The 16,998-nt window shown below is 48.9% G+C and overlaps 1 protein-coding gene across 2 annotated transcripts in view; it reads left to right on the top strand.

Annotated features, from left to right (window-relative positions):
* Window positions 1–16,998, top strand: part of ASH1L (ASH1 like histone lysine methyltransferase) — an 820,515-nt gene that overhangs the window by 560,998 nt on the left and 242,519 nt on the right. For both annotated transcript variants that reach the window (XM_086947410.1, XM_086947409.1), the window contains exons 16-18: window positions 13,826–13,978; window positions 14,886–14,940; window positions 15,044–15,176. In XM_086947410.1, the coding sequence (XP_086803536.1) occupies window positions 13,826–13,978; window positions 14,886–14,940; window positions 15,044–15,176 (341 nt within the window). The remainder of the gene's footprint in view (window positions 1–13,825; window positions 13,979–14,885; window positions 14,941–15,043; window positions 15,177–16,998) is intronic.

Here is a 16,998-nt window from a genome sequence, read left to right as displayed (position 1 = left end):
ATATGGAGTCCCGGTCTCGATAGTTCAGGATGCGGAGGAGAAGTGGACGAGGGTTGGAGCCCGTCGGGAGAGGCTTCGATGGAACCCGTGTGCCCGTTCCACCACAAAGTGAGGCGACAGTGTTCCCTCCGGCAGCAGTGTTCGCAGCCAATCTTCCATGTGCATCGGTGGGATCTCTCCCTTCCCATCTTTCCGGTACCCCCACTATCCGCACGTTGTTCCATCTTGCCCATCCTTCCGCATCCTCTGCCCTGTCCTCTAGGAACTCGACTCTGTTGAGGAGGTCTCTCATTAGTTTATCTGACTGTGTGACCCGGGGTTCCAGGTCCGACAGAGAGTTTTCCAGGGTGGTGGTGCGCTCTGCGAGCTTCTTGTGATCCGCTCTCAGGTGTGTTAAGTCAATGGCAAATCCGTCTATCTTCATTTCCAGTGACGTGCGCGTGGATTGTACCGATTTCTCTAGTCTCTCCATTGCCGCCAGTACAGTGTCCAGCCTGGCCGTTACGGGATCGGCATCCCCCTGTTTTGAGGGCTTATCCCTCTTGCCTTTTGTTTGCGCTCCACCAGTGCCTGTACGTTTCCCGGCGCCTCCAGACATGGGCAGTGTTGAGGGTGTCCGTGATGTGGTAGTGGGTACAGCGACCAGCACCGTGCCCGGGTGTCGTCTTGGTCTCAACAGGCGCAGGCAAGGAAGCACGCGCGGGCAGAGAGGGGGAAAGGAGCTTCGGCAGGGCCCTGGCCGTATTCACAGCGCCACGTGTCCGTTCAGAGCAGGCTGTAGCGTTCTAGTGCATGTGGGCAAGCCTGCCACAAAGGGCTATTGTCTACTAAGCTCTCCTAGGCCAAATCGCCGTCTTGCATGCCTCGTGTTCGCCCGTCACCTCAGCCCCTGGGTGTCAGTGTGGTCTATGGCGTGAATCTGGTCACTGCTGCGCTGTTCGCCGTCTTGAGTGATCCGCTCCTCCAGCGTAACGTGCCCGCTGGTGATCTTGCCACATGGGTGGGTGTGACAGCTCAGTTCCCCCAGTCGCTGCGTGGCGCGTGTTATCTCGGCGGGTTTCAGGGCACCGAACCGCAGACACTCGTGCCCCCTCCAGGTTCGGCCTCCGAGTATGTGGAGCACTTCACTCACAGCAGGATGCCCCCATGAATGTGTCCGGGGTCCCGAGCGCAGCAGCGTTTCTTCCCGGCGGCCACCTGCAGGCCCCTCAGGGAATGTCCTGCCCCTGGCCCCCGCAGGGTCCGCAGCCCCAGCCAGTCCACTTCTATGCCGCGTGGCGTTGCGTGCGATCCGATCTATCAGCCATCCGCGGAAACCAGCAGTCACGTCACACGGGTCGTGTGTCGTTGTCGCGATTCGGCGTAGCGTGGCCCCCAGGCGATCCCCAGGCGCTGCGTTGTATGGGTGGTCTTGATGGGGTATATATTCCCGAGCCTCGGACGGTCACTCCCTCAGTGAGCGCGCTCTTCTGCCATCTGGGGCGCGCTTGCCGCAGGGGGCCCCCAGTGAGCTACTTACAATTCCGGGCCTTCACTGCGTCTTTTCCTGGTCGTCACGCGCTGAGTTTCGGTCAGGGGTGCCAGGCCGGTATGCTCCACTTCCGCCGAGAGCTGTAGGCATGAAGCGCGCCTCGGGTGCGGGATCCACGATGTCTCACCAGGTGACGGGCAGGTAGCACCGGCGCAGGCTCAGTCTCCCCGTGGCGGGCCGCAGGCTGGGGCCCGGCGGCTTCCGGGCGCTGCTCCGTATGGGCGGTCTTGGTGGGTTACAGGGTCCCGGGCCTCAGTCGGTCGCACTCTCAATGAACGCGCCCTCCTACCATCCGGGGCCCGATGCTTGCTGCTGGGGTCCCCTGGAGGGCCACCCACGCTCATTCCTGGTAATCGCGCACTGGGGTGCACTCGGGAATGCCAGTCCGGCAGGCTCCGCTCCCGCCGAGCGCTGCAGGCAGGAAGTGTGCCTCGGATCCGCAACCCACGATGTCGCACCAGGCGACAGGCAGGGACTGTTGGTGTAGGTTCGATCTCCCCGCGGTGGGCCGTAAGCTAGGGCCCGGTGCTGCGGTCCGGTCTCGTCACTGCTTCCTCTCGTATCCCGGTAGTGCGGCCTGGACTTCCGCTGCGATCCCCGAGGTTGTGTGATGATTTACGCCGGCGCTGCTGCTTGCCGTCCGGCCCACCCCTGTCAGGATGCCTCGGTGCGGTCCGGAGCCACCCGGCAGCACGATTTTGGGCAGGGTGGTGGCCTGTGGGTCCGTGCTGCAATTCCTGGAGTGTGGGCCTGTTGTGCCGGGTAATTATAGGAGAAATGCCCCGGTAAAGTGAGGCTCACGCCGGAGCTCTACCCGAGGACGCCTTGTCTCGTTGCGTGCATAGCCACGCCCCCCTACTGTCTGGACACTGATGCCAGGACAGACGCTCAGGTTGGGCAGGCTTCGCTGCGAAATCTGTTCGCACAGTAGTGGTGTTATGTCTTTTTCTCCACCGCCGCTTTGGTGTGGGGATGGGCTTGCCATTCTATTCACTAGATTATGACTATACACAGAGATCCCCTACTACAGAAGGAGTAGTTTCTGTCCTGTAACTCCAGTTCTGTAGTAGGGGTATCTTTGTTATAGTCATAAGCGCCCGCCCTCCTCCCCGGTGGAGTAAGATATTCATGTAAGGAATGCTACAGGTCTGGCGTGTTACGCCTTCAAAAAGAACTGAAAGTAAAAGGGACCTGCTGTGCATTCTGGGATACGGAGAGAGTTCTGGAAAGTTTTCTTAAAGGCACAGTATCCTATTTGAGCCACATAATGGCAGCCTATGGGGCTTGTCTGACCATACCTTCCTCTCTATCATTCCAGAGGCTTTTGCTGGTAGAGGCAAGCTTTCTCTGTGAGGAAACTAAGCAAGCTGTGCTGTTTGTGTGGTTGTTTTGGTGGAATTTCTAGTTGAAGTACTGGACAGTGTAGCCTGTGGATATAGGCTGCATTATCTGTCTTTAAATTCTCTCTTAAGTGTCTTTGCAGTTCTGCATTTTCTGACAATTTAAGAGATTATTTTTGATTGCTCCGGGGTCCACGCACGTGGGCGGGACTATTCACTAGATTATGACTATAATAGAGATACCCCTACTACAGAACTGGAGTTACAGGACAGAAACTACTCCTTCTCTACCGGCATGCTAGCAATATCTCAGTGGATGAGTACCAACTATCTCCAACTAAATGCCGGGAAAACAGGGATTATACTCTTTGGAGAAGCCTTCTTGCTGTGGACACCAGGATGGTGGCCCAAGGAGCTAGGTGCCCCTCGCCTCGAAGGCATCAGTAAAGAATCTTGGGGTGTGCATTGAACAGAGTCTAAACATGAAGGAGCAGGTATCTCAAACGGTAAGCTCATGCTTTCATGTATTAAGTCTGCTGAGACGAGTATTTCCGTTTCTTGCAGAAGACTCTTATCCAGTCACTAGTCATAAGTCGATTTGACTATTGCAATGCTTTACTGTTATCGGCCAATGAGGCCTTGTTGGATCGCCTACAGGTGGTGCAAAATACAGCCGCACGTTTGTTACTGAACGCCCCCTATAGATCTCCGTCGAACCCGCTACTGCGGAAGCTGCACTGGCTTCCGGTGCATAAGCTAATAAAATGTAAGATTTGCTGCATCACCCACAAGGCAGTATATGGAAACGGGCCAACATATTCGGCGGAGAAACTTGGTCAATATACTCCCATCAGAGACCTGCGATCCAGCTCTAAATCCCTTCTTAAAGTCCCACGCTTTAGTAAGGCCAGGACCGGGGGGGAAGGCCTTTTCCTACCATGCTCCACGGAACTGGAACTCACTCCCGCTTACACTAAGGCAGTGTACGGACCATTCCCATTTTAGAAAGTCCTTGAAAACATTCCTATTCTAGATGTCTCGTACAGTATTCGCTTTTTCCTACTCGTCTGCAAGCGCAGAGATACCCCAAGGGGGTGATTCGGGCGCTATATAAGTAAATAAATAAATAAATAAAATAATAAGTTGCTGAATGTAGAACAGTTTGAAAATGCAATAGGAATTTTACTTTGTTTGATTTACAGGGGATGCAGTGGGTTGCAATACTTAGCAAATACAGTACATTGAAATGAATAGGCTTTTTCAGTAAATTACCTTTTACGTTACTTTTCTAACTCGGTGCTGGTTACCTAGATTCAGCACTGACACATTTCTTGCAAACAGGTTAGTAAATACGTTTTGGTTATTCGTGCGATTTTTAAAGAATATTTTTAGGTTTCAAAACTCCACACTTACTTTTTGGGAGAAAATTGTCAATGTTATCCTATGGAGGAAAAACAGGTTATCGGTTCAAAGGTAAGTTATCAACTGTGGGAGTTAAGGTTCTGTGGTTAGACTCTGGGGGCCCGCATGGGTAGTAAAGCACTCTTGTTACAGCCTCAGCGGCACTAGGGCGGACGGGTGCAGGAGGTTGAGGCCCAATGTTATCCTATGGAGGATAGGGGGTCTCCAGTTGGTGGCTGCTAGCAAGCAGGCCACACGGCTGTGGGAGCAAATCTCCTAAGGGTTTAGCTCAGGGCAGTTGGTGTAGCAGGTCAGAACCAAAGGTGCACCATCAGCGGCACTGGGGCGGCCGGGTGCAGAGTGCTGTTTTGGCGCCGGGCGCCCTGTTTGCTATGGCGAGACTCCTGTCAAAAGAAACACTGCAGGCTTGAGGCCTAAGATCTACTGGGTGCGATAACCACTTCGAGGGGTAAGTTGGGATGTCTTGGGTTGGCTAGGCACTGTTGGTTGGGGCACACAAGGCCGTGGGGCGTCAGATGCAGGGGTGCCTTTTGGCGTCTGGAAGTCTTACCCGCTCTCTGTTGCGGTAGAGGGTATCCTCTGGATTGAGGCTGCAGGCGTCGGCTGGGGTCTTGAGGCTGGTCTGGGATCTACGGATCTTGGGTCCGAATCGCTGAGGAGACATCCTTGTCGTATTTTCCACTCGAGCTCGGCCGGGTTTGGCGGGTGCAGAGTGGGCTGGATTTGCAGTGTCCGGCCGGAGCCAGAGGTTGCAGTTTAACAAATCCGGTGTTCAAGGGAGAATCAGTCTTTGGAAGTGAAGGCTGGCAGGTCCTCCGGGGTTTTTGAGGTTGCTGGCTGCAGGACACACCAGGATTTCGCAGGAGCAGGTTCGAAGGGAGACAGGCCTGTAGGGCTGGGTCCAAGCCAGTGGGCGTCGTCGTCCTCTTGTTAGCTCTGCACGGCTCTTTAGTCGTTCTTATTTTCTTTCTTGTTGTTTCTATATCTGAAGAAGCAAGGTTCAGCATGCCCCCTAACTACTGGATTGAGGGGCGTTACAGGTAGGTAAAGGGCAGGGACCAATAGGTCCCTTCCCTGGGGTGGTTACATCCCCTATTGTGCCCCCCTTGAGTGGGAGGAGGACATGAGCCTGTCCCTGGCTGGTTGGGTCATCCCCATCCTCAAGATGGGGCGGACTCGGAGTTGTGCTTCACCTCGCCTCCCCCATCTGAGGGATGGAGTTGACAGAGGTGGGCACACCTCCTTTCCTCACTTGTTTTTTCAACCGGTTCTCCTGCCCAAAGTGGGGGTAAACCAGTGGGGGCCAGTTGCTGAAAGCAGCAAGTGGTTTATGGAGGCTCACAAAGGCGGCATGCCTTTTAAGCTTCCCCTTCGTGAACCCTGCCCATCCTTGGGAAAGGAGGCACCTCGTCCTAGAATGTGCATTGTTTCAGAGCAGCAGGCTCTCAACCCAGGGGTCCAGAAACAGGTCTGTTGGTGGCAGCCTAAGCAGCCACTCAGTCGGGACATTAGAATTTGGTCGAGTCTCAGGGGGCATCTCTAAGATGCCCTCTGTCGTGCATTTTACATTGAATCCCACACTGGCATCAGTGTGGGTTTAATGTGCTGAGAAGTTTGATATCAAACTTCCCAGTTTTCAGTGTAGCCATTATGGTGCTGTGGAGTTCGTAATGACAAACTCCCAGCACCATATACTCTTAATGGCAGCACTGCACTTACAATGCCTAAGAATGGACTTAGGCACTGTAGAGGTACAGGGCTCATGCACCTGAACTTTCACCACTGGCATAGTGCACCCAGCTGGAGGGGTGACTGATCCAGGCCAGGACAGTGGGTTGTAGGTATGGCACACAGGGTGTGCACTACTACACACACAACACAGGGATGTGTGCCATGTCGACTCTTCACATTGCTCTGCACCAAGCCACGCAGCATGCAAAGGCAGTGTGTGAGTGAAAAGGTGCAGGGCCTCTAAGAGTGGCACAATAGGTACTGCAGCCCTTAGGGGCCTTCCCTGGTCACAGTGCCCTGGGTACCTTTGGCACCATTTAGCAGGGGCGTACCTGTGACCAGGGATGCCAATTGGGTTTAGGCTTCAATGCAATTTTAGGGAAGGAACAAGAACCCAGAGAGTCCGCCTCCCACCATTCAACTCAGAGGCCACTGAAGTCATCTGCGGCGTACCCCAAGGGTCCTCACTCAGTCCCACCCTCTTCAACGTATACATGAGCCCCCTCGCGGCCATCGCACGCCAACACAACCTCAACATCATCTCCTACGCGGATGACACTCAACTGATCCTATTACTCACCAAAGACCCTAGCACTGCCAAAACTAACCTACACGAAGGATTGAAAGAAGTAGCCGAGTGGATGAAACACAGCCGTCTGAAACTGAACTCAGACAAAACAGAAGTCCTTATCTTAGGTACCTCCCCCTCCGCCTGGGACGACTCTTGGTGGCCAGAGGCCCTTGGAAAAGCACCCATCCCGACGGACCACGCACGGAACCTGGGCGTCATCCTGGACTCCTCACTCTCTATGAACAGACAAGTAAACGCCGTTTCATCATCTTTTTTTCAACACTCTTCGCATGCTCAAAAAAACATTTCGCTGGATCCCCACCGAAACCAGAAAAACGGTCACCCATGCACTGGTTACAAGCCGCCTGGACTACGGAAACACCCTATACGCCGGTATCACAGCAAAACTCCAGAATAAACTCCAACGCATCCAGAACGCATCAGCCAGACTCATACTAGACATCCCGCGTAAAGACCACATCTCTAGTCACCTGAAAAACCTCCACTGGCTCCCCGTCAATAAGAGGATTACGTTCCGACTCCTAACCCACGCACACAAAGCACTTTATGAAATTGGACCCGAATGCCTCAACACACGTCTTTCCTTCTACACCCCCTTCCGTCAGCTACGATCCTCCAACCAAGCCCTTGCTACCGTACCTCGCATCAATAAAACCACCATGGGAGGTAGATCCTTTTCCTACCTCGCAGCTAAAACCTGGAACTCACTCCCCACTCACCTTCGTCTCACTCAGAACCATCCAGCATTCAGAAAGCAACTTAAAACTTGGATATTCGACAAATAATTCCCCACCCTTCTTCAAGCGCCTTGAGACCCTCCGGGTATGTAGCGCGCTATATAAATCTCCTGACTTGACTTGACTAAGCCCTGGGTACCTGATTAGCAGGAGCCCAGGGCACACCCAGTCAAAGAACATCAGCAGTTCAGCAAAAAGTGGGGGCATACCATGCAGGAAGAGGGTACTTTCTCACATTGTGTAAGACTGCATAATGCAGCTTGTTATTTAGATTCATTCACATGAATATATGAAAGATCCATCACTGAATAAGACAAGCATTTCTGGCCTATAAAGATAGTTTTAAAGCATTGGTATCTTTCATAGATTAATGTGTGGCTCACCCTTCTCCTCACTTAAGTTCCACTTTGAATCAGTTACACTCCTGCTGCAAAATCTGATGATTGTAGGAGCTAAAGGTACTGGTCTTCATTGTGCTCTTGCCTCATTGGCTACCAGTTGAGGTCAATATTTTCCAGTGACTGTGTACTTACAGGAACTAGCGGTGCACCTATATCACACAAGGATATCAACAGAGGACACTGGACAGTTCTGGGTTAATCTAAAGTGCAGGTCAAATGATGAGATCTCTGAAACTAGAAGGGCTAGAAATATGATTCAAATGGTTCCGAAATCTGGATGACCTCCTCCAGCCAGCGTATGCATAAGCCCTACCCAAATGTGTAGACAGGCTGTATCCTTGTCTCTCTGGGACTGAAGCAGGGGGTAGACGGAGCAAACAAACAAGCATTGGATGTGTTGGGACAATGTGTGCCCACCCTTTTCGATCAGCTAGTTCCACGATGCAGAAATCCCTCTTGATTCTCTCCTGCATATCTGGTCTGGGGTGGGTTCCATGTGGCTCCTAGCCAGCCTCAGTTATACTACCATTCTCATGCAGAACCTTGCATACAGCAGTGGTTGTGTGCACATTTTCTGGTTTCGGCAAGGCGTGCTTCTCTCCTCCAAAGTCACCTAAGCAATTCTCTCTCTTCCTAGGTCACAGGAGCAAGGCGACTCTACAGGTCATAACTAGATTGTCCAATTGGTCTGCAACACCATTGTGACCATGGGACATTGGTGTTATACAACTGTACCCACACAGAATACTGGGTAGTAACTACTCACTGCCTTAGAATATCTGGGAAAGGGGTTAGAGACTGGAATAAACGCCTGTTCCTGACAACTTTCATTTAGTAGACTGTAGTGACACCTGTTCATTCTAATTTCAAATGTAGATGATACACCTTGGTGATAGGCTCTTTACATCTGTTTTCTAGTAGCCTTTTCTGTTTCAGTATGTATTGAGACACATAGGAAAAAATACACATTCTGCAAAGCAGACCTCAGTCACATTTAGTAGAAGATCACTAGAGATCACAAAGAGGGCTGGTTTATTTTTTAGGCAAATCACACCATTTCTGGGTTAAATATTGGTTTCTGCCATATAAACACATCAAAGAGTTCCATAGTAGTCATAGGGCCAACTGGAGAAAAAAAGGGGGCAGCTGAGAGACAAGTGATCCATAGAAAAGATACTCTCAGACAGTAACTACTCAAAATACCACCACCCCCCCTCCCTCTCCTGCAGAGGGCAGTCCCCAAGACTAATTTGTCACCAGATATTAGTTCGACCTGCAGGAGGGAATGCATTCCACATTCAGTTCTCGCCTTCTCCCAAAGTCACAAAGAATAAACATGTCTTGTCTCTCCCCTGTGAGTAAATATATTTTCGACCCTTAAGAGTAATTTAAAATTTCAGATAGCCCAAAGAAGCATTGTCTCCCTTGTCATAAAAATCCTTCTTCACCATCATTAGTCTGTGTTTTTTTCTAGCCAGGCTACCGAGAAACTAGTCTAGATAAAAGGATGCACCACTTTCTGCACGCCACTGCTAATAACACACTTTTACAGACTTCAGCTAAATAATGGCATCAAAGTTCAAACTTGACTGGCATTGACACACTGCATGGCCTCATTCATTTCCAAGCCATATAGTGACACCTATAGCTCTCTCATCATGTTATCACTGTAGCAAGCGATTCTGGTATAATTGGTGAGGGCACACCCAGCCTTCTCTCCTTTGTTTTATATGTAGTACTTAATTTATAAAAAAAGAAAGAAAGAAAAAGGCCAGGGCCTTTGTCAGGAGGTCACTGTAGTTTGCTCCACCCATTTCCCCACCTGTCAGCGCTGCCAATGGCGGTACCAATACAACTACCAACTATCACACTCCTACAAGTCTGGCAATTGAGATTATTTCAGTCTCCCAAAGGTATAAGACTGGCATTGACGGTGGTTATTAGTCATTTTAGTGTGTATATATAATTAATAAAACACTGTTGTTGTGCTCATTTCTTAAAGACAAACAGTTCCACCATGTGGCAGACTGTTATAAGTGCCGATTTTGATAAATAAGAGCCGGTGCCCAGCACCGGAAACCACCGGTTCAAATTGAGCACTGGTTACGTGTTCTCAAGTGGCTCATATTGTGTATTCAGTTGCACAGTACTAGTTCTAGCAATGTTATGAAAGTCCGGTAGTGTGTACGGGCTCTCGTTCCTTCCAGTGTTTGCTGCACTTTGTTTTAAAGCCCGCATAATCCCTCAAGTTTGTCCTTCAGTGCCTTTATCGCTGCTTCTACATTGTTAGGCTTCCAGTGGAAGTTTTCATGAATTGATATGATTGTGCAGGTGTGGCTGAGAAGAGTCATCTTTTCCTTTCCTTCTTTAGGCCACTTTCACTTCCTTATACCACACTGCAGGCTGTAAGGCGAGCAGGCCAATTTCTTCGCAGTTATACGGATGGGCATATTCATCTACCATCTTACAAGCCTCCTTATCATTCAAATACCCCATCTTTGGTTGACCAAAAGGAACAAGATCAGCCAGGCAATGAGGAAGCACAGCCCTGAAAATGTTCAGTGATCGCACTGAGGCCTTGCATCCAGTGCCTCCACCGGCACATGTCACATGACTGCCAAATGTCTCCATGGCACACATGCAGCTCACGAAGTCTCAAGTCACAGTTCTAATGCTTTTCCTCAGCTTTTCTCCCGTGGCCGTGTGTACCATGCAATTCCTTCCTATCTAATAGAGATATCTAGCCACAGATTTCTTACCTTTGAATTTCCCTGGTGTGAGACTAGATCCAGAAGATTTTTCTTTGAGCAATCCCGCTGCGCACTGGTAGGTGGCATCTATTAGCTCCACGTTACAGCGGTGGCGGCGTCTGCCCCATTATGATGACCTCGTGTGCTAATGTCAGCATTTTTCTTTCTTCACAAGTGAAGCGCTGATCAGTGAAAAGAGCTACCCTGTCACATTTTGACAGGATTTATTGCTGACATTTTGTCGACCCCTTTTGGTGTGTTAGGTTTTTTGTCATGTTGTGGAAGACTTCGGGTTTCAAGTCGTGTGGCACTTGTCACTGTGCCATGTCAGTTACGGACCCGCACCTCGTCTACCTGTGGTGCCTGGAATGCGGCCACGACTCAGTCGTACTCTGGCTGACGGGCTATGGCTCTGAAAGCTTTAAGTGAGTGGTCCTTAAAGCTACTTGCGGCTTGGCAGTGAGCACCGTGTCGTCCTCTTTGTCCTACTACAAGTCATCGGGACACTCCAGTAAGAGGTGCAAGAAGCATTGAATTGTGCTTCGACTTCACCCCGTCCGTCGGCGAACGCGATGGAGGAGTCTTGCTCTAGGCGTTGTTCTTCAGAACCTGTGCCTGGGTTGACTCCACACCTCCCCGATTTACCGGGAGCCGGAGCGACCCCTGCCCAACTACGTAAATTTTAATCGACCATGCTCCTCATTTATGGGAGGCTTGATCCCACCTGAATGCCTTTGGGCCTCGTGGGGTCAGGGGGGGGCGCCATTGGGTTTGGCACCTGCAGCTCAAGCTCCAGTGTGCCAATGCCATCTTCCCCGACTTGACACCGAGACTCCTGACGGCAGCGCCAGCCCCAGTCTAATCCCCAATGACCTGTAACCGGATTAGTGCCTAAAGACGCCGATCTCGACAGAACTTCCAGGTCCTAGGTCGTTTACTCAGCTCTATTCTGAAGGGCTAGGAGTGGAGGAAGATTGGGAGGGGTCGCTGGACCCTTTATATGACAAGTCCTTATCAAGACATGGACTGGTATGAGGAATTTGATAAGGCCAGCAGACTGGATACCTCTCCAGATTCCGGTCTGCTTTTCCAAGTTAGGGAGCATCATATGCTATTGTGGAGCGGAAGGCGGCTGATGTTGTGGACCTTCAGATCCCTTCCGTGGCGGTCAAGACAAATATCTTGACAGAGGTTCTGCAGCCATGTGTCTTCTCTTTGGAACCCTTGATGCCCTTTAACAAGGCCTTAACAGATGTCCTACTGGGAACCTAGTCCAAGCCTAACACAGGGGCTCCTGTGAATAGGACAATTCGCCCCCCACCACTGCCCTGCACCACCCGACCCAAATTTCCTTACGAACCACCTAACCACTGAGAGCTTGGTGGTTCCATCCTCTACCTCCCATGTCGATCCCCTGGACAGGGAATCCAAGAGGCTGGAGAGTCTGGGTGAGAAAAAGTTTTCTTCTGCGAGCCATGCATTGCAGTTAGTGAACACCTCATGCTTTTTGGCTGCTACTCCCTCTATCTGTGGGAAAGGGTTGCGCAAGTGCTGCCTCAGGTCCCAGAGGAGGCCCAGCTGTCCTCATCCAAGCGGTATCAGTCGGGAGACATGCAGCAAAGTTCACCATTAGTTGTGGTCTCGACACGACTGACCAGGAACTTGAGACCCTTTGTACTTCTAGGAAGTTAAAGACAGGTAGTAATCCAATCACAAAGCATCTCTTAGAGCTGCTTATCCTAGATGATCTCCAGAACCCTGACAGGTCAGAGGATCAGGACAAAGTGGGTGGGGATGCTCAAGAAGATGGGGCAGGAGGGGTAACCCCCAGTGGCCCTAATTCTGACCATGATCAAGAGGAGTATGAGGTCTCAACCTTGATGAACTATGATCCAGGGAACAGTGCAGATGGTACAAAGGGTGTCCCTTGGAGTTGGCCCCCTTTTATTCCTCCAGGGAGGGTTCAAAGCAGGCAGAGGAGATCTCTTCAGAGACCAGGCAGAAATGGCGCTGGAGCGACTTAAGGCCTAATACACATAAAGTATGGGGCAGGTGATACAAATAAGGGAACAGGACACAAAGCCAAATGAGAATGGGTGCAGAAGCATTGCTTTTTTAAGCACAAGAACCCTCACTCAACGTAGAGTAACATGCTTCATCATTGGGTCCCCTTTTCATACTGGGACCGTAAGGTACCCAGTGTGGGCTACAACTCACCCTAAGTAGAGAAGCGGGAGGGTTGTTTTTACCTGATCTTCCCAATTCAGAAGTCTATAGGGGAGAGAGGAGCAGAGTGCATACAAAAATGCTATAGTGAGATTGGGAGTTAAAACTACCTCTTGGTTCGGTAAGGTAAACTTTATTCTGGCACCTCCAATGGATAGGATTAAAACCAAGCTAAGTGAAACAGGGACATAGATATTCTCCTATTTCATATTCTGGTCAACATGTTTCTGCCCCCTTCGGTGCGCATTATGGCCTCCGGCCGTCATGCGTCACGGTGGGCGTGTGCGGAGGACGGACGGGGCCGTCCGAGTCTCACCCACTATTTCTATCGCCCGCACAGGGCGAAAATGTGCGTAGCGCAGAAGGGGTTAATCTGCCTATCAGGTGCATGGCATTAGTCAGGACCAAGATTATGAGTCACACTGCTTGTAAAAAAAAAATGTTTTAATTATACTTTCAATAGTCTGGTCTCTTTCCTGTGGTACGGACATCTAGTGGGGTCCACAGGGTGCATTAATGCCTAAACAACTATCCCACCTTCAAAAGTCCCTTCATGGCGGGTCAGAGATAGTTCCTCTTTACCGCCGCATGCCTGAAGGGCTGGCCCGCCATGAAGGGACTGTTGAAAGTGAATAAAGATAGCTCTCCTTGCTGCGCTCAAGGCTGCCCAAAGAGGTTTTTAGAAAATGGGTTTGGGGCACCCACCATGGGCCAAAGACAAAGAAGCTATCTTGGACTGCTGGCTCTCTCTTTTATCCCTAAATGTTCCGTGTGATTTTCTTTAGGGAGGTATTTATGGAATAGACATATGGCATATCCAAACAGAAGCAAGGTTTCCTTTCACATCCTTGATGCCCTTTACAGCAGTATCTTCATATTTATTATGTTTCTTTAACGTGTATGATATGACTTGTCACAGAATTAGTGGAATATTCTGTTCCTTATGATAGCACATGTTCAGGATTCCAAATTTTGAAAATTCTAAATTTAGATAGCTCAATCTTAAACGTAACAGAAAAACAAAGGAGAATCATACCAGTTTTGCATTGAAATACTCCTGATAATGCCATTCATTGTTCCTGTTGTTTATTTCAGATGTCTTCATGACCCAGTTCTCAGCACTGCAGACATCAAGGTCGGTACGCACTAGGAGGTTAGCAGCTGCTGAGGAGAACATTGAGGTGGCCCGAGCTGCACGCCTGGCACAGATCTTCAAAGACATCTGTGACAGTATCATCTGCTATAAAGGTGAGTGACCCCCTTATCCTAGCCTTTCTTTGTTGTCTTCAAGCGCCTTTCTGTCTGCCAGGTAGTCAATTATCGGTGGAGTGAATTACACACCAGTGTCTTCGATATAGCCTTATCCTATAACCTCTTGCCATACACGTACCAACAATCTGCTTACCCTTTATTATTCCCCAGACTTTAGCCTGCTATTACATGTTCAAGCCTTGCTAGTTATGTCTCACATATAAACGACGTCCTTCACCCAGCATTTCCACGCACAGCCTGATAATCTTTGTTGGCTCCCATGCTGCCATCAGTGACTTTCCTTTTCCCTATCACAGTCTCATTTCCATGCGTTACCCGACCTTTTGCTCCTCAAGGTCTTTATTTTTAGACACTCCAACAGCCACTCCTTTCCTGCCCATAACTTTTAGAATATGCATGTCACCTCTTTTTCTAGTTAGCCTGTGTATGCTACCTCATTCCCCAGCTTACTATTCAGCACAGATTTCCACTTCTCTTGTCTAATTCTTTTTCAGTCTGACACACAGTTTTTGTTTTTCACCCTAAAATCGCTTCACAGGTTAGACTTGCTTTCCATGCTTAGTTTTCAAGTGTGAGCAATCAGGTAAGAAGCTTGTTTGAATCACCCCAAACCCTACCACACAGTTGGTCAATAAATCTGTTCAACTTCAATCAGGTAATTGTGATCAGTCAAATGAGTGGTACATACAGTTATGAAGTATGTGTTGATATTTTGAAAAGAAATCAGCATTTGTTTTGTGGGTGCCTAAAAAATAAACCAATATTGGATATTCCAGTGCACTGGCTGACACTTTTGATGTATATCTCCAAATACAAAGTCTATTATTGAGCTAATTAATTCCTTTGCCCCGAAACTTCTTGTAGCTCTGATCTTCTCTTTTAGATTCCTCAGACCAGATTCTTGCTGCGCCTTTGATGAACCTTCCACCCAGAAAAAAGTAAGTTGCTCTTTTCTTCTGGTGATGTTTGGTGAGTTTTAGCTTGATTTTTTAAGTAGTTTGACCAAATATTAATACTTAATTTTTTTCTGCTTGTTTTAAGAAACGCAGATTATTATGAAAAGGTCTCGGACCCACTTGATCTCATTACCATCGAGAAGCAGATCCTGACAGGCTACTATAAAACCGTGGAAGCCTTTGACACAGATATGCTAAAGGTTTTCCGTAATGCTGAGGTAAATGTGTGATAATTTGTGACTCTGGGGACTTGATGCTGGGTTGGATTGGTGAGGTGGGCATACAGACATTCGTTGAAGGGATGTGGCTAAGGGCCAGCACAGGAGATAAAGTCCAAAGCTAATTTGGGTGCATAGAACAAAGGCACACTGCACTGCCCCAGACTCCAGGACCAGCACTAGCTAGGCAGGCTGAATATATGTTTGGCTTCTCTACCGCACAGCGCCACCCCCACCCCATCTCAGTGCAGAGATACTCCTGCTTCTTACTGCCAAAAATAATGTAGGAAGCATAGCTGTGCACAAAAACACACTACACTCCAGGCCCTTAAGGCTCTGCTGGTTAGTCATGCAGCGCCTTTTCATTTCACTGACATGCCGCATCCCGCCCCTTACCAGTAACTCTTCAACTTGAGAATTGAGGGGAGGCACTTTTGCAGAGACTGTCTGAAAGCCTCCAAAATGTGTTCCCTTCCCTATTGATCAAGAACACTCTTAAGTTGTCACTTGGTTAGCAGGTATGACCTGTTTAGCCTGTTCTGGCTTTCTCATATATGCTATTAAAAAACTGCAAGTCTTAATTCTCTCATAGTTTTCAGGTCCACCATGTTATGACGTAACTTACAAAGTCTGAATCCAACAGTTCTAATATCGTATGGTAAAACGAGACACCGTGCGGGTCAGTTGTCAGGATTAGGTAGGAAAAGCACTTCAGTGAAATGTTGGGGAGTTAAGACTGACCTTTCTAATTGCAGATCTGTATATCTTTACATTCAGGTCTGGTCGATCTTTCTTGACTGACCAGAGTACTGTTCTGCAGTTGCTGCATGGTATTACTACTGCTCAAAACACTACACTGGCCACGGTCTGCTCACTTATGCTAGAAGCTACAAAGAATGTTCTTTTTCAGATTTAATATCATGACACCACTAAAGCAGTAGACAAACTAAGGAGCCCCAGCTAATACATTCTTTAATAGGTTCCGGACCTTTTGCTTTTAGTTAATAAAAAACGAATCATGTTTGAAAAGATCAATATGTCTGCTTGTAAAAGCAGAATGGGGTTGGAACTGTACAGACTGTTGCCTGGGTGCTTCACATATCCCTAAGATTAGGGGACGTGATTGTAGAAAGAGGCTGAAGGCCAATGTTAAGCACTTCTCTAGCATGTACATGATTTGACTAAGAGGTTATTGGTGGTAAACCAGTGTACAGTTACCCACAGAGAGTGGATGTGGCTAGCGAAGATATTGGATTGGAGTATGAAGAGATAAAACAGGGGAATAAGTGCTGCAAGAGAAGGAATGGAAATGGGGGACTCATGGAAAAAGAGCGGACAAAGATGGCAAAAGAGAGGGCAACGGGTGAAAGAAAATGCAATGAGTTGACAAGGGGGCAGAGGTGATAATCTATGGGTTGCAGTGATGGAAGAAGAGAAGGAGATAAATGTGCTAGCAGTGAACAATGGGTTTAACAAAATGGGAGACCAGGTTAGAGATGTGTACAGAAACCTGAACAAGTGATGAAGAAAGGAAAAGAAATGGAAGAACAGGGACGGAGGGTTGCTGAAGAGGGAAAAGCAGAGAAAATGAAAAACAGCAAGTAGGTGAGAGATGGCTTCTCCCTCCATTTCAAATGCATGTATATTTAAATTTGTGGAAGTCAAGATGTATTTCGCAACTCCTAAATAAACAACGTTTTTGAAAAGGTTGCAATCCATGGATGTTGGCTACTTTTTTTTGGGGCGAGGGGGAATACCCCGGCCTATTTGTGATCTCAATTTAGTGTTGGCAATTGATTGCTGGCAGTTGCGGGGAGGCTGC

Source organism: Lissotriton vulgaris, chromosome 12 (assembly GCF_964263255.1).
Source record: "Lissotriton vulgaris chromosome 12, aLisVul1.2, whole genome shotgun sequence".
Lineage (NCBI taxonomy): Eukaryota > Metazoa > Chordata > Amphibia > Caudata > Salamandridae > Lissotriton > Lissotriton vulgaris.
Note: the sequence above shows the minus strand (reverse complement) of the source record. Positions and strands in the feature narration are given on the sequence as shown.